Source organism: Mesoplodon densirostris, chromosome 11, assembly GCF_025265405.1.
Source record: "Mesoplodon densirostris isolate mMesDen1 chromosome 11, mMesDen1 primary haplotype, whole genome shotgun sequence".
NCBI lineage: Eukaryota > Metazoa > Chordata > Mammalia > Artiodactyla > Ziphiidae > Mesoplodon > Mesoplodon densirostris.
This window is the reverse complement of record NC_082671.1, coordinates 84,653,609-84,678,234: the sequence shown is the minus strand read 5'-3', so window position 1 is coordinate 84,678,234 and position 24,626 is coordinate 84,653,609. Positions and strand designations below refer to the sequence as shown.

At 35.7% G+C, this 24,626-nt stretch overlaps 1 protein-coding gene across 2 annotated transcripts in view; it reads left to right on the top strand.

The window, feature by feature from the left end:
* Positions 1-24,626, top strand: part of NEDD1 (NEDD1 gamma-tubulin ring complex targeting factor) — a 47,843-nt gene that overhangs the window by 12,827 nt on the left and 10,390 nt on the right. For both annotated transcript variants that reach the window (XM_060113508.1, XM_060113509.1), the window contains exons 6-9: positions 15,896-16,125; positions 17,771-17,972; positions 18,354-18,549; positions 22,349-22,477. In XM_060113508.1, the coding sequence (XP_059969491.1) occupies positions 15,896-16,125; positions 17,771-17,972; positions 18,354-18,549; positions 22,349-22,477 (757 nt within the window). The remainder of the gene's footprint in view (positions 1-15,895; positions 16,126-17,770; positions 17,973-18,353; positions 18,550-22,348; positions 22,478-24,626) is intronic.

The window sequence follows — 24,626 nt, the reverse complement described above, 5'->3', positions numbered from 1 at the left end:
TTGCATAGCTTAAACTATGTCAGCTACAAGACAGATACTTATGTTCATAAATACTCTGGTGGACATGGAATAATTGTACTGGGTTGGCAAAAAGTTCGTTTGGTTAATGAATCCATTGTTCAATAAAGTTCTCGGTGAAAATGAAAAATGTCTTTTATTTTTACTTAAAACTGAACGAACTTTTTTGGCTAACCCAACATTTAGGCACAGGGTAAATTGAGTTTTCTTTTTTGTTTGTTTCAAGTATGTGATAGTTAAAGTATCAAAGCATATTTATGTATTTCAGGTTAATACGAGTATTTAGGGAAAATTTTTATAGAGGAAAATTAGTCAATTATTGAATTTTTTTCTTTATAAAAAATTAGTGTATAAAATTCTTAAAAGAATAAATTCAGTTTCTCAAGAAATCTAATTCTTGGCTAACTTTCCATGAAATTCTCCACAGGAATTTCCAATGAGGTGAAACTTCTTTTAATCTTTTTATTGTAATCACTTTGGCCATAAGTATTATTAGATAAAATATGGGAGCTCTTCAATTTTGAAAAGCATTAAAATCATTATTTGAATAGTATTTAGTGTTTACGGAAAATTTAATGGATATTAAAAACGTACAGAAAAAAGTCTTTTCTCAGATTTCATGTGTACTGAGGTAATAAAAGAGATGTACATATAAATGATTTTATGGAAGATTGATGGAAAACAGTCTTATGGTGAGCCAGAACAGAGAAGACTGTCTGATTGGGAATAAAATAGAGAAAATTGAAGGAGGGAGGATTTCATCTGGGTCTAAGGCTTATAACTGATTTTGTTTTGTTTTACTAGTATATAAACTGGCCTCTGACAGTTATTTGATTGTACCTTGTATTAGGGTTAGCTCTTTACATGTCCACATTATAGTTGGAACCGTGTCTTGTTTCTTTGCCCTCAGCCATTGTCTAACTTTGTGCCTTATATGGAAAAGATCCTCAATAAATATATGAGTAGATGAACACATTTAAAGATAACAAAGATCTTAATAGGCTAATAAAGAACTTTGGGAAAGGGATTTTTTTTTTTTTTTTTTGCTGTACGCAGGCCTCTCACCGCTGTGGCCTCTCCCGCCGCGGAGCACAGGCTCCGGACGCACAGGCTCAGCGGCCATGGCTCACGGGCCCAGCCGCTCCGCGGCATGTGGGATCTTCCTGGACCGGGGCACGAACCCATGTCCCCTGAATCGGCAGGCGGACTCCCAACCACTGCACCACCAGGGAAGCCCAGGGATATTTTATATGGAGGAAATCATATGAACAAAAACAAGGAGAAAGGAAAGCGTATGGGTTTTATATAGAAAAAGATTAGAAAGGTAAGCAGGAACATACTGTTGAAGTGGGACTTTGAATGCCAGACCAAAGTTTGGCTTTTATTTTGGAAGGCATTTAGGGAACTCAGAATCTTTTGATTAGTTGAATATTAGAATCATAGAAACCTTGAACTGAGAAAAGCCTTTAGAGATAATCTCACTTTCTGCATTTTATGGTTGAGGATAAGTGATTTGCCACAGAGAATGTATTAATATTGTCATAAAAATAGGAAATAATATTTTGTTTTTGTAATTTTTTTGGTTATTTGTATTATGATAATGGAGACATAAAACCTAAGCCCCCAGAAGTTGGAACTATTGGAAAAAAATCGTATCTAGTGTTCAGATGCCTTACTTTTTAAAGAAATAGAGTAATCTTCTCCTTCTCCTTCCTCTTTTTTCTTCTTCATCTTTTCTCCTTCTTCTTCCTCTTCCTCCTTCTCTCTTCTTTGGTATATTAAAAGCATGCTAAATTTAGATTGTGAGAAAGCTACTATGAATATTCTTATATAAGTCTTTTTATGGATATATGTTTTCATTTCTCTTGAGTAAATACTCAGGAGTGAAATGGCTGGGTCTTAGGATAGGCATCAATTTTTACTTTATTAAAAATTGCCAAAAAGGTTTTAAAGTGCTTGTGCCATTGTATACTTCTCCCAGCAATGTATGTGAGATCCAGTTGCTCCACGTTTTTGCTCATACCAAATATTGTCTATCTTATTAACTTTAACCAGTTTGATGGTTGTGTAGTTGTATCTCATTGTGGTTTTAATTTGCATTTTTCTATGTTGAATGAGTTGGCACACTTTTATATACTGTCTTTTGTGAGGTCACTGTTCAAGTCTCTTTCTCCTTTTTGTTTGGGGTTATTTCTGTTTTTCTGATTGATTTATAGTTTATTCCATATTCCAGATGGAGTCATCTTTTGGATATACACGTTGCATATATCTTCCTTTAGCCTACAGCTTGCCTTTCCACTCTCTTAATGCCTTTTAAAAAAAATGAACAGAAGTTCTTAAATTTATGTCTATTATGCTCCATTTCAAATTAATTTTTGTATATGGTGTGAGATGGGGTTCATCTTTCCATACAGGTAAATAGTTATGCCAACATTATTTATTACAAAGACCATCCAGTTGCCACTGGGGTGAGTGTAGGTGGTGAGAGGGTTCAGAGAGCATTCAGGCAGAGGTTATCACCTTGTAGAATTCTTACCACCATTTATTGTGTTTCAAGTACAGTGATCATTGCTTTATATTACATTTTCTCATTTATTCTTTGCTACTCACTTGTGAGGTATAGGTTATTCTCATTTTACAAGTGAGAAAACTGAGATTCCAGGACTTTCTGATCACAAGATTCTTAATTGGCTGATCTGAAGGTCGACTCTTGAAGAGTGGTAGCATTGTTTCCTTTTGAATCTCTTTCTAGCTCAGAGGCAGCTGAATGTATAAGGATTTGAGGATCCAAAGTTCTGGAAACTTTGCAGTATTCTCTTGTCACTTTGTGCAGGAGTCCAACATTTATTCTTATCTCTTCTTTGCATGAAAAAAAATTTTAAATTCTAGGTGACAGGTTGCTATATTGTTGATTTTCAAAGGATTTTTTTCACTGATTACTTTGTGTGGCAAAACTGAATATATCTTCTAGTTTAGGAAAACAGTAATGCGCAAAGCTTATCTCTTGTGCGAGGTCAGATGAACCAGAACCTAGATTTTCACGTTCTTGCTGCCTCTTGCTCGGGCAGTTGGCATCTCTCTAAGCTTTTTTGGTATAGCTTTATGTTGTAAATCCCACATTTATTTGGAGAGCTAGCTGTGTGAGCCTGGGCAAGTGACTTAACTCTCAAGCCTCCTTTTCCTTAACTGTCAAGTGAGAATGAAAATATACTTTCAACAGGGTTTTGTTTGGTTTTGGTGGGTTTTTTTTGTTTTGTTTTTTTGGTTTTTTTTGGTCTAGATGAGATGCTAACATAGTTCCTAACATGTGGAGATTAGGGAACTTTAGTGTGAACTTTTAATGAATAATCATATTAATTTACTAAAATAGCTTTTGTGATTCACTTCTGCAAACTGGTTTGAACATCTTTAGGTTTAATGCATTCCCTCCAAACCCCTGCTAATTAACCAGTTGTAACTTGACCTCAGTAATCATATTTTGTGTTTTAGAGCAACTTAGAATAAGGAGAGCATTAAAGAAGGTGAAGAAATCGAACTGGAGTGTGTTGGGTTTTTTTCTTTTTCCTGGAACAAATGTTTATATATTTTTCGTGTACTGTATTATTTCATTTTTCTCTATAACACTAAAGCAGAGTGCATGGGTTAGGAAATACCAGTTGGCCTCTTTGTATGTAAGTATGCAGTCTCAGTTTTCTTTTTTTTTTTTTTTTAATTAATTAATTTATTTATTTTACAAATTTAATCAGTTATACATATACATATGTTCCCATATCCCCTCCCTTTTGCGTCTCCCTCCCACCCTCCCTATCCCACCCCTCCAGGCGGTCACAAAGAACCGAGCTGATCTCCCTGTGCTATGCGGCTGCTTCCCACTAGCTATCTACCTTACGTTTGGTAGTGTATATATGTCCATGCCGCTCTTTCACTTTGTCACAGCTTACCCTTCCCCCTCCCCATATCCTCAAGTCCATGCTCTAGTAGGTCTGTGTCTTTATTCCTGTCTTACCCCTATGTTCTTGATGACATTTTTTTCTTAAATTCCATATATATGTGTCAGCATACAGTATTTGTCTTTCTCTTTCTGACTTACTTCACTCTGTATGACAGACTCTAGGTCCATCCACCTCATTACAAATAGCTCAATTTCATTTCTTTTTATGGCTGAGTAATATTCCATTGTATATATGTGCCACATCTTCTTTATCCATTCATCCGATGATGGACACTTAGGTTGTTTCCATCTCCGGGCTATTGTAAATAGGGCTGCTATGAACATTTTGGTACATGTCTCTTTTTGAATTATGGTTTTCTCAGGGTATATGCCCAGTAGTGGGATTGCTGGGTCATATGGTAGTTCTATTTTTAGTTTTTTAAGGAACCTCCATACTGTTCTCCATAGTGTCTGTACCAATTCACATTCCCACCAGCAGTGCAAGAGTGTTCCCTTTTTTCCGCACCCTCTCCAGCATTTATTGTTTCTAGATTTTTTGATGATGGCCATTCTGACTGGTGTGAGATGATATCTCATTGTAGTTTTGATTTGCATTTCTCTAATGAGTAAATATGTTGAGCATCCTTTCATGTGTTTGTTGGCAGTCTGTATATCTTCTGTGGAGAAATGTCTATTTAGGTCTTCTGCCCATTTTTGGATTGGGTTGTTTGTTTTTTTGTTATTGAGCTGCATGAGCTGCTTATAAATTTTGGAGATTAATCCTTTGTCAGTGCTTCATTTGCAAATATTTTCTCCCATTCTGAGGGTTGTCTTTTCGTCTTGTTGATGGTTTCCTTTGCTGTGCAAAAGCTTTGAAGTTTCATTAGGTCCCATGTGTTTATTTTTGTCTTTATTTCCATTTCTCTAGGAGGTGGGTCAAAAAGGATCTTGCTGTGATTTATGTCATAGAGTGTTCTGCCTATGTTTTCCTCTAGGAGTTTGATAGTGTCTGGCCTTACATTTAGGTCTTTAATCCATTTTGAGCTTATTTTTGTGTATGGTGTTAGGGAGTGATCTAATCTCATACTTTTACATGTCCCTGTCCAGTTTTCCCAGCACCACTTATTGAAGAGACTGTCCTTTCTCCACTGTACAGTCCTGCCTCCTTTATCAAAGATAAGGTGACCATATGTCCTTGGGTTTATCTCTGGGCTTTCTATCCTGTTCCATTGATCTATCTTTCTGTTTTTCTGCCAGTACCATACTGTCTTGATTACTGTAGCTTTGTAGTATAGTCTGAAGTCAGGGAGCCTGATTCCTCCAGCTCCGTTTTTCGTTCTCAAGATTGCTTTGGCTATTCGGGGTCTTTTGTGTTTCCATATAAATTGTGAAATTTTTTGTTCTAGTTCTGTGAAAAATGCCATTGGTAGTTTGATAGGTATTGCATTGAATCTGTAGATTGCTTTGGGTAGTAGAGTCATTTTCACAATGTTGATTCTTCCAATCCAAGAACATGGTACATCTCTCCATCTATTTGTATCATCTTTAATTTCTTTCATCAGTGTCTTATAATTTTCTGCATACAGGTCTTTTGTCTCCTTAGGTAGGTTTATTCCTAGATATTTTATTCTTTTTGTTGCAATGGTAAATGGGAGTGTTTCCTTGATTTCACTTTCAGATTTTTCATCATTAGTATATAGGAATGCCAGAGATTTCTGTGCATTAATTTTGTATCCTGCAACTTTACCAAATTCATTGATTAGCTCTAGTAGTTTTCTGGTAGCATCTTTAGGATTCTCTATGTATAGTATCATGTCATCTGCAAACAGTGACAGCTTTACTTCTTCTTTTCCCATTTGGATTCCTTTTATTTCCTTTTCTTCTCTGATTGCTGTGGCTAAAACTTCCAAAACTATGTTGAATAAGAGTGGTGAGAGTGGGCAACCTTGTCTTGTTCCTGATCTTAGTGGAAATGGTTTCAGTTTTTCACCATTGAGGACGATGCTGGCTGTGGGTTTGTCATATATGGCCTTTATTATGTTGAGGAAAGTTCCCTCTATGCCTACTTTCTGCAGGGTTTTTATCATAAATGGGTGTTGAATTTTGTCAAAAGCTTTCTCTGCATCTATTGAGATGATCATATGGTTTTTCTCCTTCAGTTTGTTAATATGGTGTATCACATTAATTGATTTGCGTATATTGAAGAATCCTTGCATTCCTGGAATAAACCCCACTTGATCATGGTGTATGATCCTTTTAATGTGCTGTTGGATTCTGTTTGCTAGTATTTTGTTGAGGATTTTTGCATCTATGTTCATCAGTGATATTGGCCTGTAGTTTTCTTTCTTTGTGACATCCTTGTCTGGTTTTGGTATCAAGGTGATGGTGGCCTCGTAGAATGAGTTTGGGAGTGTTCCTCCCTCTGCTATATTTTGGAAGAGTTTGAGAAGGATAGGTGTTAGCTCTTCTCTAAATGCTTGATAGAATTCGCCTGTGAAGCCATCTGGTCCTGGGCTTTTGTTTGTTGGAAGATTTTTAATCACAGTTTCAATTTCAGTGCTTGTGATTGGTCTGTTCATATTTTCTATTTCTTCCTGATTCAGTCTTGGCAGGTTGTGCATTTCTAAGAATTTGTCCATTTCTTCCAGGTTGTCCATTTTATTGGCATAGAGTTGCTTATAGTAATCCCTCATGATCTTTTGTATTTCTGCAGTGTCAGTTGTTACTTCTCCTTTTTCATTTCTAATTCTATTGATTTGAGTCTTCTCCCTTTTTTTCTTGATGAGTCTGGCTAATGGTTTATCAATTTTGTTTATCTTCTCAAAGAACCAGCTTTTAGTTTTATTGATCTTTGCTATCGTTTCCTTCATTTCTTTTTCATTTATTTCTGATCTGATTTTTATGATTTCTTTCCTTCTGCTAACTTTGGGATGTTTTTGTTCTTCTTTCTCTAATTGCTTTAGGTGCAAGGTTAGGTTGTTTATTCGAGATATTTCCTGTTTCTTAAGGTGGGATTGTATTGCCATAAACTTCCCTCTTAGAACTGCTTTTGCTGCATCCCATAGGTTTTGGGTCGTCGTGTCTCCATTGTCATTTGTTTCTAGGTATTTTTTAATTTCCTCTTTGATTTCTTCAGTGATCACTTCGTTATTAAGTAGTGTATTGTTTAGCCTCCATGTGTTTGTATGTTTTACAGCTCTTTTCCTGTAATTGATATCTAGTCTCATAGCATTGTGGTCAGAAAAGATACTTGATACAATTTCAATTTTCTTAAATTTACCAAGGCTTGATTTGTGACCCAAGATATGATCTATCCTGGAGAATGTTCCATGAGCACTTGAGAAAAATGTGTATTCTGTTGTTTTTGGATGGAATGTCCTATAAATATCAATTAAGTCCATCTTGTTTAATGTATCATTTAAAGCTTGTGTTTCCTTATTTATTTTCATTTTGGATGACCTGTCCATTGGTGAAAGTGGGGTGTTAAAGTCCCCTACTAAGTCTCAGTTTTCTTAGTGAAGAAAGTCACAGTTATGATTTTGTATACTTATGTTTCCATTTTACAGGCAGCATAATTGAAATCTGTGGAGGTTTTTTTTTATTAAGATTCCTCACAATTCATTGACGATTTCAAGTATATTAAATATTCATTTTTTAAATTTAAACAATGTTCATAAAAATTTCAAGTCTGTCTAAAAATTGACATAATTCAATTCCAATACACTGTCACCCAGCCCATTTTCTACACTGACAGTTTTATTGTAGGGTTTGGGTTTTTGAGAAAAATAGTAGGTAAGGCACATATAATGATTAAATTAAAATTTTCTATTTTTGTTTCCGTGAACAATCAGGAATTTGAAATCTTTGAAAATCATCAAATTGATTTCTTAGCAAAAGTGACAAAACCATGGAGTCTCACTGAATCTGCATTATACTGAATTTCATATTGGAAATGAGATTGCCTGAATATATTGAGAATCTTACTTTGAAGTATCTGAGCTGAATTGACGCTATTAGTTTTTTGTGGATCGCAGTGTCTGTCTGCAGGGGAGAAAGAGCCTTACTGCTTCTGCAGAGCTGCCAGGGCTGACAGACTCCTTAGAATATAATTGCAAGTTGCTATTTGGCAAGTTCAGCAGCTTAGGCTCACAAATAGGTTAACCTGTGTTGCCTTTCTCAGACTGCAGCCTTTTTGAAAGCAGTTAAAAAGTGGATCTATTTTATTGATTCCTTAGATTTAAAAGTGATTTTTATATGCAATGTCTGAGATTTTAAATATAACATTTTTCAGTATATGTTAAATAAGTCCATTTTCTTCAGTCAAATTTTTGACATTTTAGATATAGCTTTTGTAAGTATTAATAAGCCTTATGAGTATGGAGATGTGGTAAATAATTATTAATTACATTTTTTAAATAATTATTTTTATCAAGAATGAATTTAATTCCAGTTTAGTTAACTTGGTTGACTGGTTTTGTTTATACCTGAACTTTGGCACTCAAAAAGTTTGACTGGGCCTCCCTGGTGGCGCAGTGGTTGAGAGTCCACCTGCCGATGCAGGGGATACGGGTTCGTGCCCCGGTCTGGGAGGATCCCATATGCCGCGGAGCGGCTGGGCCCGTGAGCCATGGCCGCTGGGCCTGCGCATCCGGAGCCTGTGCTCCGCAACGGGAGAGGCCACAACAGTGAGAGGCCCGCATACCGCAAAAAGAAAAAAAAAAAGAAAAAAAAAAAAAAAAAGTTTGACTGACTACAAAGCTTTATATCTAGAATAGTGGGTTCCTTTATGTTATATGGGAATGTTGGTATATAGTTGTATACTATGGTATAATATGTTCTTGATTCTCTTTATATATTTCTTTAGTATTTGTATACTTTTCTAGCCTTTATATTATGTTTTTGAGCAATTTTATGATTGACATGTTGGCATAAAATAAACTTCTATATTTTTATATATTCTTAAAGTATAATTTTTTCTTTTGTTCTTCCCTTCTAAATTTTAATAGGAAGTGATTTGAAGAATGTTTTCTTGCAGTTTCTCTGTATAGCTCTGTCTTCCTTCCATAAAGTTATAATCATTCTGTTGGTCCAATCTTGTCTTCTGCTTTTTCTTATTAGTGTTCTATCTCAGGTATTCTCATATTGCTAGTCTTCATAACTATAATTTTTTTTTTTTTTTTTTTTTGCGGTACGCGGGCCTCTCACTGTTGTGGCCTCTCCCATTGTGGAGCACAGGCTCCGGATGCACAGGCTCAGTGGCCACGGCTCACGGGCCCAGCCGCTCCGCGGCATGTGGGATCTTCCCGGACCGGGGCACAAACCCGCATACCCTGCATCGGCAGGCGGACTCTCAACCACTGCGCCACCAGGGAAGCCCCATAACTATAATTTTTAATGGCTACCTAATATTCCATTGTTCAAATGCCACAGCTTATTTAAACATTTCTGTACTTTAGGTGTTTTCCAAATTTTTATAATCACGAGTAACATATGTTAATATTGTTTCCATAAGTGTATGTTTTCTGCTTTGACTTTTTTTTTGAGATTACAAATTCTCTTTCAATATAACTCAGTAGTAGCAGGCTCACATTTTCTTTCCTTGAGGAGTTCAAGTGTGTTACTCTATCATTTTTGGTCTCAAATGTCTGATGATAATTTAAGTATTTTTTTCTTATAAGTCACTTGATCTTTTTCCCTGTATGTCCAAAAGATTTTTTTTTCCTTTAAAATTGAGTAATTTTACTAGACTATGTCTTGGTGTTGGTCATTCTGTATTGCTATTCATAGGTACATGGTATGCTCAATTAACACGTAGTTTCAAATCTTTTCTTCTTTCAGGAAGTTTTCTTGAATTATAGTTTTTAGTATTTGATATTTTCTTTATCTCTGTTTTTTCCTTGTTGGATCTTCTTATCTTCAGTGATTTACTACTATCTCTCAAATCATTTTTAACTTTTTCCTTATTTTTGATTTTTAAAAAGTCTTTCCTTTAGACCTATCTTTACAGTATTATTTGTTGTATTTATTCATTCTGTATTCCTTTTACCTTTAATGAAGGCTACACAATGTCGCCTTCATTTTTTTTTTTTTCCTTTTTTTTTTTTTTTTTTTTTTTTTTTTTTTTTGCGGTATGCGGGCCTCTCACTGTTGTGGCCTCCCCCGTTGCGGAGTACAGGCTCCGGACGCGCAGGCTCAGCGGCCATGGCTCACGGGCCCAGCCGCTCCGCGGCATATGGGATCCTCCCAGACCGGGGCACGAACCCGTATCCCCTGCATCGGCAGGCGGACTCTCAACCACTTGCGCCACCAGGGAGGCCCCGCCTTCATTTTTAAAAGGGTTAAAATTTCTAATTGTTTTCCAAGTTCTGACATCTTATTTCTGAGTTTTCTAATTCTGATTTATGTTGTTTTTTAAGCTCTTGTATCATTTTATTGTCTTTCTGGTCATCTGTTGAGAATGTCTTTCTTCTTGTTCTCTTTGTTCTCATAATAACTTTGCATGGGATTTATCTGTGAAGTCTGGCTTTGTGCTACTCCTGTCTTTGTATGTGAATTTTCACTTTCCTTCAACTATATTGACTCCATTCCATTCAGTTTGTTTCCACTCTTAGTAGTGTCTTCTCAGTATGGTGCCCTGACCCGGGAAGGAGATGCCTTGGCTGGACGGTTTTGGGAGTTCATTGGAGCTAAACTGCTCTAGCCCTTCAGACCTTTCCCCAAACCTCTTGCACAAAACCACTAATGCATTGGAGATTCCTGGTCTAGCTGATGTTGTCAATTGGTCACCATGCTTTCCTGTGAATACCTTCTGGCTATTTGGGGCTTTTCCTGTTCTCAGATCTGTCTCAGTCCCTGTAATTTCCTTCTGCTTCCTCTTGCACAGATACTAATACTATGAAGGACTATGGCTGTTAAATGTTTGACTTACTAGTGTGTATTTTGGGGCTCATGGGGATACCTGATAGTCTAGTTTTGTTGTAAATGTTTTCATGGGGTTTTAGTTTTGCTATTTGGTTTGCTATCTATCTGTAAAACACACACACACATATGCACACGCTCACATACATCTACTCACTGTCTGTGCTGGGATTCCCCAAGACCAGGTTTGATGTTTCACTGGGAGGACTCACAGGACTCAACATTGTAGTCATACACATGGCTATGATTTATTACAGTGAAAGGATACAAAGCAAAATCAGCAAAGGGAAAAAGGTGCATTAGGTGAAGTCCCAAGGAAGCCAAGTATAAGCTTCCAAGAGTGTTATCTCAGTGGAGTGGATGTACTTAATTTCCCCAGCATCAAATTGTGACAACATGTATGGAACATTGTCTACAGGGAAGCTTGTTAGAGACTCATTGGCCAGGGACTTTGTTGGAGGTTGGTTACCTAGGCACCCTCTACCTAGTATGTACCGAAATTCCAAACTCTACTAAGGAAAGCAGGTGTTCAGCCATGGTTCAGCCATAAACCATATCTTTTGCACAAACAGTTTAGGCACAGTGAGCCACTCTTATCAGTCGGTGAGCCACTCTCTTCAGCTAGGGTGGTGGGAACCCTCCAAAAATCCAAGTTCCAAGACTCCAGCCAAGAGCCAATCTTGAAAGCAGGACTTTCTAAAGTTGAGCAGTCTCAGGCCTGCTTGTGCACACATACACACACAAATGGGGGGATTCAGGGAGATTAAAAAACTCTGCCACCATCATAACCTCTGTCTTCTCAGAGTCTTCCAGTTACAAGGACTTTAAGCAAGATAGAATTATGTTCAGATTTCCAGTTTTGAAGAGGTTGTTGCTGCAGTAGTGTGAAGGATGGATAGCAAGCCATTGAGAATGGAAATGGGCAGTAGCTCAGGTGACAGATGATTGGTGCTTGAAATAAGACACTGGGAATGAAGAAGAGGGAGGAATGGAGTTGAACGGATACTGTATATTTACGATTGTGTATATGTATGTATGTTTGTATATGTACATGCATATATATATATTGTCATTAATGTATCAGAGACTATAAAGCTATAAGAATGTGAATGTACATTCCTATCTCTGTGAAGGGGAGGCTTTTCTAAGTGTAGGAACAACGTCATAAGTCATGGGAGAAGTTTGATATATTTAAGTACATAAAAATCTAAAATCTGACAAAAAGCAAGACGATAAAAATCAACAAAGTTGAAAAGAAAATGGGGAAAATATTTATGTCTATGAGAGCATTAATGTTCTTATTATATTAAGATCAATTGCAAATTAGTATTTTAAAAATCTTAATAGCCCAATAGAAAATAAGCAAAGTAGATTAATGGGCAGTTCACAAAAGAAGGAAGACAAATGGTCACTTAGCATTTGTCAACCGAGAACCTTTAAAGCGTGAACAACAATAAAATACAAATTCTTTTATAAAGTAGCAATTAAAAAAAAATAGTAGTCAAGGTACTTGGAAATTGGAAATAATCTAAGTGTCCATCATTAGATTATTTAGATAAATTGATATACTCATACATTCATATATTATCCAGCTATTAAAATCATGTAGTAGAAGATATTAATAACACAGCTAACTTTATAATAATAAAGTATGGTCCCAAGTTTGCTGTTGGTACTTTACTCAAACGCAAACATACATATACACAGAAAAATACTTAAAGGATATCCTCCAAATTATTAACCAGTTTTTCTCTAGGTGGTAGGATTATGGATGGTCTTTCTTTTCCTTTTTGTGATTTTTTTTTTAAAGAAACATTTCCAAATATTTATAGCAGGGGTCAGCAAATTATGACCTATAGGCTGGCTGTTATTTTTCCTAGACATATCTTGAATATGGAACAAGATAGGGACTTAATAAATGCTATTGATACTAAAATGAGTTAATACTTATTTTAAATATAATTTAGATTAACATTTCATTTATCCAGGATCATTAGATATTCTCTTGATATTCTAAATAGATGATGATTTAATAGATGTAGAAAGTTCAGAAATGAAGGTCTGTTATCAAAGAGATAGAGGTGAGTTATTGACAGAAACCAGTGTGCCTACTTAAGGGTCTTTTAAAAACTTATATGTAAAAGATGCTCAGATGTATGGTACATGAATGAATGTGAGTCATGAACCTGTGAGAATAGTAGCAACACCTACTATGTACCTGGCTTTTTGCAGAAATGCTATTTAATCCTTAAAGTAACCTTGACAGGCAAACAGAAGTGTTTTCTATGTTGTGCATGAGAACACTGAGGCTTGGAGAGTTTAAGAAGTTTTTTACCCAAGTCATACAGAGTTTGGCTCTACTTGAATGCAGGTTTATCTGAGAGGAAGATTTATGGTTATGTTTAGTCTTGTTTTTCTTTTCTAAATGAGTTGCCATATAGGTCCACAGAATTTGAGGCAATATATGGAATTTAGGTTTTGACTTAAGAAATTCATTTTTAATTATGTATTAAGTTTTACAGTGGTCCCTCCTTATCTGTGGGCGGTGCATTCCAAGACCCCCAGTGGATGCCTGAAACTGCAGTTAGTACCGGACCCTGTATATACTATGTGCTTTTCTACACATGCATACCTATAATAAAATTTATTTTATAAATTAGGCACAGTAAGAGATTAACAGCAATAATAAAATAGAACAATAATAACAATATACTGTAATAAAAGTTTAGTGAATGTGGTCTCTCTTTCTCTGTCAAAATATCTTACTCTACAAATTTAACCCCATTTCCATCCTAACTAAGCATTTACCACACACCGTGGCTATAACTCACAGTTTGAGGTGCACAGAAAAACTATCATTAATTTCTTTATCCTTCCTCATAATTTCACGGATAGAAGATTCATTCTTACCATAGTTTTTTTTCTTATTATGATTAAGTTGAGAACTTTTACCTTTTCACTTAATGGAAGCACTTCACCCAGCTTCTCTTTGGCATATCTGAATTGCCAGTATCATTAGTGTTGCGCTTTGGAGCCATTATTAAGGTTACTTGAACACAAGCACTGCAATACCTTGACAGTTGATTTGACAGCTGAGATGCCTACTAAGTGACTCATGGGCAGGATACCCTGGACAAAGGGATGATTCACATCCTGGTGGGCTGGAGTGAGATTTCATCATGCTACTTAGTGCTCAATTTAATATTTTTGAATTGTTTATTGCTGGAATTTTCCATTTAATATTTTTGGACTATGGTTGACCATGGTGTGTACCTGAGACCATGGAAAGTGAAGTTGTGGACAAGGTAGGGACTGCTGTATATAACACGGTAAGCTCCTTGTTCCCTGCTGTATTCAAGCAGATTCTGGATGGCCCGTATTTTAAGGATGTTTTAGCAAATTACTACTGTGCCTAAGAGGTTGAACTTTATGAACTTTGAGTATCTAGAAGGTCTATGATTTTATGGTGGTGTTTTGTTTTTAATGTTCTGCTTGTGCATTTTATCCAAATTTAGATTATGTGAAGGACTATATCTATATGAACTCTTAAAGTGCTACAGAAATCTTTTACAAATTAATATTTTGCTTATGTTTAGGTAGGTTGATATATGACTCTGCAAACATTATAATTCACTAAGGCTCTCTATATCTTTCATATAGTCAAGGTCCATGTAGTTTATTTTTTCTTGAGTGTAGACCAGAGGAAAGATTTGTCTATTCAAATGGATATGCTTTTCCTCAACAAAAATGGAAAATATAAACCAAAATTTTGTTTGTACTTTGGCCATATGAAAATGAGGAGCCAAATTTCATGGTTAACCGTAGTGATTATCTTACCTGAGGTGTTGGGTTACAAATACTCGTTTCCTTAGACAGAATTTGTGTTATGTTATTCCTAAATATTTTTTTGTTGTTGAGGGCTAATACTTACTATTTTGAAACATCTTAGAAGTAGAATATGAGTTTTTTAATATATAAAAGCTAGTGGTTTTAAATCTTTTTGGAGTGTGATAAGATAGAACAAACAAATGGCCCTCAGGTTTGACTTTTGTTCTGTGGCAGTTTTATCTGGGACCTATATATGTAGTTGATACCTGCCATCTAGAACATGATTCATTGCTTGACTCCGGACTATAACTAAACTGTTTGAAGGTGTCTTATAGCTAGTTTCCCACTCTTGTGGATTCTACTTAATATTCATTTCTATACTTACATTGCTATTTCTGTGTGGGGAAAAAAATAGCTTAAATGTAAAATACGTAATTCTCAGCGCGATAAATGATAATATCAGTCAAGTTTGAAAGCAACATTTTAATAAAAGTAGATAAAATTCATCCAGTTTTAATCTAAGACCTGTTTACTCAAACTGGATCTTTGTATATTCCTGTCCAGCAGAAACTAGAAAGAATGTCTCCACTGCCTCTAGAGATGAGTGTTTTAGAGAAAGGCTAGCGTTGCCCTCAGGCCAAAGCTTTTGAAAGAATGGATATATAGTCTATCCCCAGTCTAGAGTGTTGCCAATTCCCCCTTTGTATTTTAGGTAATTTTTTTATTGTGCTTCAAGTGTTGAATTGCCAGCACATCAGTTTCAAACGTATCCAGATATCAAAAATATATATTGAAAACAAATGCAAAATATTATTGCTTATTCTCTACCAGTGTTCCCTTATACTTATTCATGATTTGACTGTGACTGGGCCTTTTATTTAGGCGGAATGTTCTAATCCTGATGAATTACTGTTGTTTACCTCAATATATTGTATTTTTCTTCTGAAAAAGAGGTGACTGAGGTAACTCTACTCCCACATAATAAAATCATGACAAATATTCAATTACTAGAATTAAGATGTCTTAGGGTCATCTTATAGACTAAACGATTTTACGGTTGTCATGATTGAAACCTGTTATGCGGTAAACCAGAGACGTTCTAAATCCCTTGTGAATAATGTGGTTGGCCATATTTATACTTTATATAAAATGTTCTTATGTATGCTTACAATTCCGTAAAATTTATTTTTGTTTTCATAGTCTGTTCGGCACTTGAAGTATTCCTTGTTTAAGAAGTCGCTACTGGGCAGTGTTTCAGATAATGGAATAGTAACTCTCTGGGATGTGAACAGTCAGAGTCCATACCATAACTTTGACAGTACACATAAAGCTCCAGGTTCAGGCATCTGTTTTTCTCCTGTCAATGAATTGCTATTTGTAACTATAGGCTTGGATAAAAGAATCATTCTCTATGACACTTCAAGTAAGAAGTAAGTATAACATGCTCATTTCTTAATTTAGTAACAAATAATTCTTTCATTAGCAGCCATATTTGTGATTTGTATAGACCTCTGATTAATGTTAGAAGATGTAAAATTTGTGTATTTGTTATCTAATAAGGTAGAATTTTCTTTTTTTTTTCCCATGCAGAAAAAACTAGATGAGATGTGGGTGTTCTTTAGAGCAGCGGTCCCCAACCTTCTTGGCACCAGGGACTGGTTTTGTGGACGGGGTGGGGTGGGGCGGGGGTTGGGGGGATGGCTTAGGCCATAATGCGAGCGCAGAGCAGCAGATGAAGCTTTGCTCGCTCGCCCTCAGTTCGCTCACTTCCTACTGTGTGCAGCGCGGGCCACGGACCTGAACCCGTCCGTGGCCCGGGGGTTGGGGACCCCTGCTTTAGAGTACTTCTGGATGATGAAAGTTGAGGGGTAGCATGTTAATGATTTCACATCTTTATTTTAGCATGCATGCATATTACTCTTTTTTAGAATACAACTAAATTTGTGTATTTTTAAAGCAATATAATTAATTTGCTTTAAAATTAATTCATTATCTAGAGCAGGGTTTCTAAACTGTTGACATTTTGGGCTGGATAATTCTTGGTTGTGGGGAGCTGTCCTGAGCATTGTAGGGTATTCGGCAGCATCCCTGGCCTCTACTTACTAGGTGTCAGTAGTATTCTCCAAATTAAAAGTAGCAAAATTACCCCCAGTTGAGAACCACTGATATAGAGCTAAAGGGTACATAATTCTCTAAGTATCTAGGTCTGTTATGCCTTCTTGTTCTTCTTACAGTTATAAGTGTGCTTGGTTAGCTTAAAAAAAAAAAAACTGTAAGACTGCAAGAGGTGTATTCAAGACACCTAAAAATATCTAATGATCATGTGAAAGGAAGTGGCATTATTATAATATTACTGCTAGGGAAGGACCTACTGTGAGCCCCTTTTTAAAGTTTACTGTTACTTACTTTACTCTTCTTTTTTTTTTTATTATTCTTTTCTTTTTGAACTAATTTATTGAGAACCCTAACAGTAAACCATTCCTCTCATATACCTGACACTCCAGCAAGGAGTCAGCTTCAGCAGATCAGTATCCATACTTCTGTATTAGCTTCTGGGAGGATTAAGCCTCATGAATCCTGTTAGCTTTTGGGTCAAGAGATGCATAACCAAGAGCAAAGTAGCAGCTGCTTCCTTGTCAAAGGTCATAATCCTCTTGAGGCCTAAGCAGGTCACTAAATGGAAAGGGGATACTTAGAGCCTCCTTAACCCTGAGGCTATAGAGCCCTTATTTGTGGAGTAACATGCAGGAATTCTATCACGTTCACTGCCAAAATAATAATTACTCAAAGAAATAGGTCCGGTTTCTAGAAGATACAGAATGTATTGTATCTATTGGAAGCGAATAGAAAAAAAAGGATGAAGTGCTTAGCAGTTCCTTTACATGCCATTGTAGTAGAAATGTCTCCAGGTCTAATTCTGCATTTCTGCTTTAAACAAATATTTGAGATGGGTATTCCAAGTAACTTTGCCGAAATCTAAGTAACTTTGGTTTTGGTTTACAGTTATTTATATGTTGTATAAGCTTATATATATACATTCACATATCTACATATACTTCGCTCTCCTTTCCAAAGGCTAGTGAAAACTCTAGTGGCTGACGCTCCTCTAACTGCAGTAGATTTCATGCCTGATGGAGCCACTTTGGCTATTGGATCTTCCCGTGGGAAAATATATCAATATGATTTAAGGATGTTGAAATCACCAGTTAAAACCATCAGTGCACATAAGACATCTGTGCAATGTATAGCATTTCAGTACTCCACTGTCCTTTCCAAGGTAAGATATTTTCTTTCTTTTCAGCATTTTTGATTTTACTAAATAAATCTAGTTCAGAATATAGAAATCATATGTTGTCCATTAAACACAGTGTAGTTTTGCTTCATAACAATTTTTATATCAATGCATTGTAAATAATTGTAGTACGAATCCATTTGATACTTAGTTTTAAAACTTTTTTTTGCGCTTTTCACATTTCTCTCTCTTCAAAAATATTAAAAGGCTTTTATGGTTCAGAGGGAAACTCTCACATCCACCAGCAAGCTTAAGATTTCTAAGGGAAAAACAATATTTTTTAAACTAATAGGGAATTTATAAAATATTAATGTCTCGTGTGGAGCATTAGAAACCTGAGCTTTCAAATATTCCCTTCCGTTTCAGTCAGGTTTAAATAAAGGCTGTTCCAATAAGCCCACAGCTGTGCACCAACGTACTGTTAACGTGAGCACTGCTGGTGGAGGAGTCCAGAAGTCTGGAGCTGCCAGAGAAGCAGCTACCACTTCCATTGCCACAGTTCTGCTACAGCCCACGGCAGCAGTTGTGGGGAAAGGAGCAGCTGCTGTTCAAGACAAAGCAGGTAAATGTTGTTTATATATAGTATTTGGAGTTCCCATCCTGTCTCCTTCCCAAATGGATATCATCATCACTTTCTTTAAGAGCCTAGAACTTAAATTCATGTGGGTATTTAGGTAAAATTATTAGCAGATAGTGAACATTGAAAAAGTGAAACATTTAACTTTAGCTATACATTTTTAAAAGATTAATGAAAGGTACTTCACTTACTCTGTCCAGCTGAACTTCTGTTGTAAGATACTTTAAAAACAGAATAATGCCCTCTCAGAAGTACCGCTACAGACTAGATGACTTTTCATTGTGCCTTTAGATTAATCAGTAGAGAATATGAAACTTTGATGCTTTCATTGTGATCTGATCTCTTAGTTTAAAAAAAAAAGCTATTAATGGCCCCTATATTTCATTTTTCAGACTGGAAAGTAAGTCAGGTGATGAAATGAGTATATTTAAGTGCTGAATAGTACCTGGCACATATTAAGCCGTAAATTAGTCATTTGTTAAATAAAAATAAATGAAAATATTGAAATTTTAAAGAAATTTCTTCTACTCTGATAATCATATTGATGAAACAGTTCTTAAAGAAGAGTTCATTTAGACTTTGTGAAGGTATAATATGGTGATAAGTTTCCCCATACTTATTGTAGAAGATATTCTTTGCCTACAATAAAGATCATAATTCCCTAAATTCCTGAAAGCCTTTTTGTTTTTATTTTAAGAAGTTATGCTATACTGTCAACTTTCAACATATTTTTAAAAGTCTGCATGATATACCAGTATGTCTCTAAAGTATTCTTACCAGAAATGAATGTACTCATGTCTTTTTGAATTTTCAAGACAAGTACTTAAATTGAACACAAATATTTGTTGGTGCTTTTTCAATGAGTTTACTATTCCCAAGTATAAGCAAAACTTTAATTTGTTAGTCTTGGTAGTGTAGAATTTTTAAAAAAATATAATAAGTATATTCACTATAAATTATCTTTGAATATCTATATCATCCTTACATAAAAATCATTATATATTATGTAGAAAAATAATAAGGTCCTTATTTGAGAACTCCTAGAAACTAATACTATTGCTATCTGTTTAAAAGAAGAAATAATGTTTGCCAAGATGTTGAATTAACTATGTTATGAAAATTGGTATTAGTTTAAAAAATTATTGTTTATTTTATTCATAATTTTCAAAAATTAAAATAAAGATTCTCTCATTTATTGTAAACTTTCTGAAGTCTCAATGTCTTTCATTTAGTTTTTTTTTTTTTTTTTTCTGCTGTACGCGGGCCTCTCACTGCTGTGGCCTCTCCCGTTGCGGAGCACAGGCTCCGGACACACAGGCCCCGCGGCCATGGCTCACGGGCCCAGCCGCTTCGCGGCATGTGGGATCTTCCGGGATCGGGGCACGAACCCGTGTCCCCTGCATCGGCAGGCGGACTCTCAACCACTGCGCCACCAGGGAAGCCCTCATTTAGTTTTTAATAAGGAAGTTTATGTGTAACAATGGCAGCATTAATTAGATATGGAAGACTTGGGTCTGCAGGGCTAACAATTAATAATAATTCTTGGCTGATTAGCAGTTTCTGGCAAAATGAATGCTTACTGTGCACCCACAAAGAGTTAGAAATTTCTGTTTATTGATTTTATTTTGAAATAATTGCAAACTTACAGAAAAGTTTCAATAATAATACAAAGAACTCTTGAGTTCTAGTATATCCTTTAGCACATTCACCATTTTATAAATTTTACCACATTTGCTGCATCATTTTCTCTCTCTCAACTCACACACACGTACACTTTTCCCCCTCTGAAGGACTGAGAGTATGTTAGGCTTCACTCTCAGATCTATCACCTTCCTACCTGGATGACTTTAGGCAGTTTTCTTTTTTATATATATATTTTTTATTGGGGTATAGTTGTTTTACAATGTTGTGTTAGTTTCTGCTGTACAGCGAAGTGGAGTTCCCTGTGCTATACAGCAGGTTCTTATTAGTAGGCAGTTTTCTTAACCATGCTTTTTTCTCATTTTTCTCTTCCATAGATAATATTTAACATTTTGGGGTTATTGTGAAAATTGGAGAAAATGTATCAAAAGGGCCTAGCACATGTAGGCACTCAATAAATTATAGTGTTGCTAATATTGTCGTTATGATCATCATTATTGCTATTACTTTAAGCATGGTGTAAAATAAATTTAAAATTTGAAATAAGTTCATATGGCTTCTACTGAAGGTGTTCTAATTTAGTTATTGAAAAGAACCTCTGCAGGGACTTCCCTGGTGGTGCAATGGTTAAGAATCCGCCTGCCAACGCAGGGGACATGGGTTCCATCCTTGGTTCGGGAAGATCTCACATGTCACGAAGCAACTAAGCTGGTGTGCCACAGCTACTGAGCCTGTGCTCTAGAGCCCGCGAGCCACAACTACTGAGCCTGCATGCCACAACTACTGAAGCCTGTGCGCCTAGAGACCATGCTCCGCAACAAGAGAAGCCACCGCAATGAGCAGCCTGCGCACCGCAACGAAGAGTAGCCCCCTCTCACCACAACTAGAGAAAGCCCGCGTGCAGCAATGAAGACCCAACGCAGCCCAAAATAAATAAATAAAAATAATATATTTTAAAAAAGAACCTCTGTCTGCAGACTTGTTGCTAGTGCTCATTTTCAGTAGGAAACAGCCATTTAAGAAGAGAAAAATAAGGCTTTAGCACTATTTTCAAATGATACCAAGTTTCTATTTCATAAAGTTCCAGAGGCTAGAGTTATGCATTCAGACATGTTGAGGACCTAGAAAAGGGAGAGAAATTTCTTCTTTATAACCGATTACACTCTTGGTATAAACACCGTTCAATGACAGTGATGTACAAATGTTTGGTCATAACTTTCTGTGAGGTTATTAGGTTTATTTCATTAGCCAGGCTTGGACATTTTTGAATATTGTGAACAAAGCTAATCTTTGTTTTTATCCCAGGCTTTTCAGTTTTCATTTGGGACCAAGATGGCAAATAAAACAGTTTTAAAAATGTAAGACAGTAATATGCTACCCATCCAAATGCCAAGATTTCATCAAAGTTCTTGAATCTCTAGAACTCAGTCCTTGACCCAAAAATGAGCAAGAAGTTACTGAGCCTGCAGAGTTCCTATTATAACGTCCTTGCCCTAAAGTCATGCAATATATACTGAGAGAGGAAGTAAACTGCTGCATGCCTCTTTATTGTTGTCTACTGTTGTCTACTATTCTTTATGAGTTTGGTATTCTGGTTTCCTTCCTCTCAGTAAACTATCCCAAGGTTAGTGAAGTCATTTAAGGTCAGTAACGCTGAGAGCAGTGTTAGGTTCCCACTGTTAGTGAAGAAAAAAATAAAAAGGGGAAAAAAGAGCTCCATTCACTGCAAGCTGGGGAAAGGAACTAACGTTGCTTGAAAACTGCTATATGTTAGGCATTGTACTATATGCCGTAGAGACTTTTTTTTAATCACTGGTAGATGATCCTAACAGTGAGTCACTCACTAACAAAAATAAGTTGTGTAAGAAAAGTACATGAATTATTTAGAAAAGTTCTATCAAAGTAGATTTAAAGAGTGGTGTTATATGAGTAAATAAGTTATTTGCTTTTGAGGAGCCCCTCATTCCATGAAAACGATGCTTAACTGAGCTATTGTTATATTCTGCTTTCTCTTCCTGATGCCCACAGTTGTAGTGTTACCAATGATAGAGGTAAGGCATTCATTTTTAGAACTTAGCTTCTCGTGATAAATTTCTTATGAGAAATAATAAAAATGTTTATTTTTATATCCAATTTCTACAAGGTCTGCCTCGAAGCATAAACACAGATATTTTATCTAAGGAAACAGAGAGTGGGAAAACCCAGGATTTCTCCAGCTTTGATGATACTGGAAAAAGTAGTTTAGGTGACATGTTCTCACCTATCAGAGATGGTAAGTCCGTTCAGATCAGAGGATCATGTCTTCTTGATCGGGTAGTCATGACATTTTTATTCTGGCTAAAAGATGTGGATAATAGCTTCAGTCTCACTCTATTCATGACAGTTGCTAATTTTCTCAATCCCTGAGGTGGTATCTTTCCCTTTGCCCAGATATTTCAAATGTTATCATTCCAAAATATATGCTAGTAATTTTCACATGGGAACCAAGCAAATAGCTCTCAAGTTAGCATTTTAATTTCCACAGAAGTTTCTTAAAGGAAGTTTTGCCTCCATAGGCAATCTTTTACTTGTATCTACTTCTAAATAAATCTTCCCCAAATCTTGGATATTTTGATAGGCAAAAAATATCTTCCTAACATAAAAAAATTTGTTTGTTTCTTTGATTTTTAGTATTTAACTGGTATTAAATGTTTTCATGGAGAAATATGGCTGGGGGTTAGATTGCCTCATCTTTTACACTAACTATGTATGAAAGTACCATACACACACACACACACACACACACACACACACACACACACACACACTCACTCACTCCCCATTGCTAGTAGACGTTGCCATTAAAAAGAAAAAAGCCAAAAAACCAAAAAAAAAACCTTTGCCAGTTTGTTAAACGGAAACATTATATATCATTGTTGTTCACTCTATATGAACTAGGCACGTTGTTTGGCTGTGCTTTTTTGGTGCTAATTTTCATACTATTTTCTTTACTGGGATAGTCTCACTACTAATAGCAGTATTATTAACAGTATGGTTAAATTTCTAGAAGACGATTTGGCAGACTTAAATATTCATTCTTTTTGTCCTGTTAATTCTATTTCTATAAATTTACCTAAGAAAATATTCAGAGAAGCCCACAGAGATTTGTGTGTTTACTGTTTATTTATAGTATTGAAAAACAGGAGTGAATCTAAATGTCATCAGTAGCAGGGTGTTTAAATTATTACATCCACTCATGATCTTATAAAATTTAATTTTTTACTTTAAAATTGTCTGGTTTCAAAATTTTCTTCAACTAATTTCATAAGCAGAAAGAATAAATATATATGTAGTGGTACAGAATTATTGAGTGTCGTCTTCTGCCTTACCCCAGCTTGAAAATGACTCCTTAAATTGCCCGGTCAAATTGCTATCTTCCATCTAATAAAAGAGGAAGGATTCCTTTCTTTCAGGATGAAGAGAGGTCATACTACCTAGTTGAGGGGTAAAGAGAGGAGAGATGTGGGCAAAGGAGGTAAAAGTGGCTTGGGCTGGAGTTGAGAAAGGTTTTGGAGGTTAGTACCCAATTGCGGAGCTTTGTTTATGAGAACCGCTGGAGTAATTTTTTAAATGAAGGGTCTTTTTGAAAGTGTTTGAGTTATAAATGAAATCCTTTTTAATGGTTTTTGAAAGTAATAAAGGATATAAATTCCTTTTTAATTGCTTTTGCTGTTTAAAAAGAGATTAGAATTTGAGCCATAGGCCCTTCACTTATTAGAGTTTGATATTATTGATAAGAAAAAAACATGGATACTAAATACAGTACTGGTTTTCACTGTCAAGAGATTGTGTTTTAATCTCAAAGATTCAACACTACTTAGGTAAAAGTCTTAATCTGTTTGTGCTTCAATTTCTTCATCTTTTAAATAAGAGTACCTCTGCTTTTGTTAGGAAAAAATGAGTAACTTATATAAAAGTGTCTGTGTTGTGTGATTACTAGGTATAATACACACACGCAGATAGATGAATGGATGGAGAGATAGATGATAGTCCTACTAATATGATAATCACATATGATAATCAATTTATTGGCCATTTGAATTTCTGGTGAATTTTTTAATGACCTTTGCCCATTTTTCTATTAATCTGTTAAAATGGAGTTAAGCAATTTTTGGTTATTATTTAGTAAATGAATAATATTACAGTATTGAAATATTCTTAAACATATTCTACCACTGAAAAAAATTTAATGAAACCTTATATTTTTAATAACATTGTGTTGCTTACAAAATATTTTTACATTATTTCAATTGATCCTCAAAACAGTCTTGTGAGATGGTCAGGGCATTGTCCCCGTTATATAGGTACAGAAACTGAAGCATAATTATATTAAAGTCTTGTCCAAGGTCACAGAGCTATTCAGTGGTATAAGCAGAACTGGA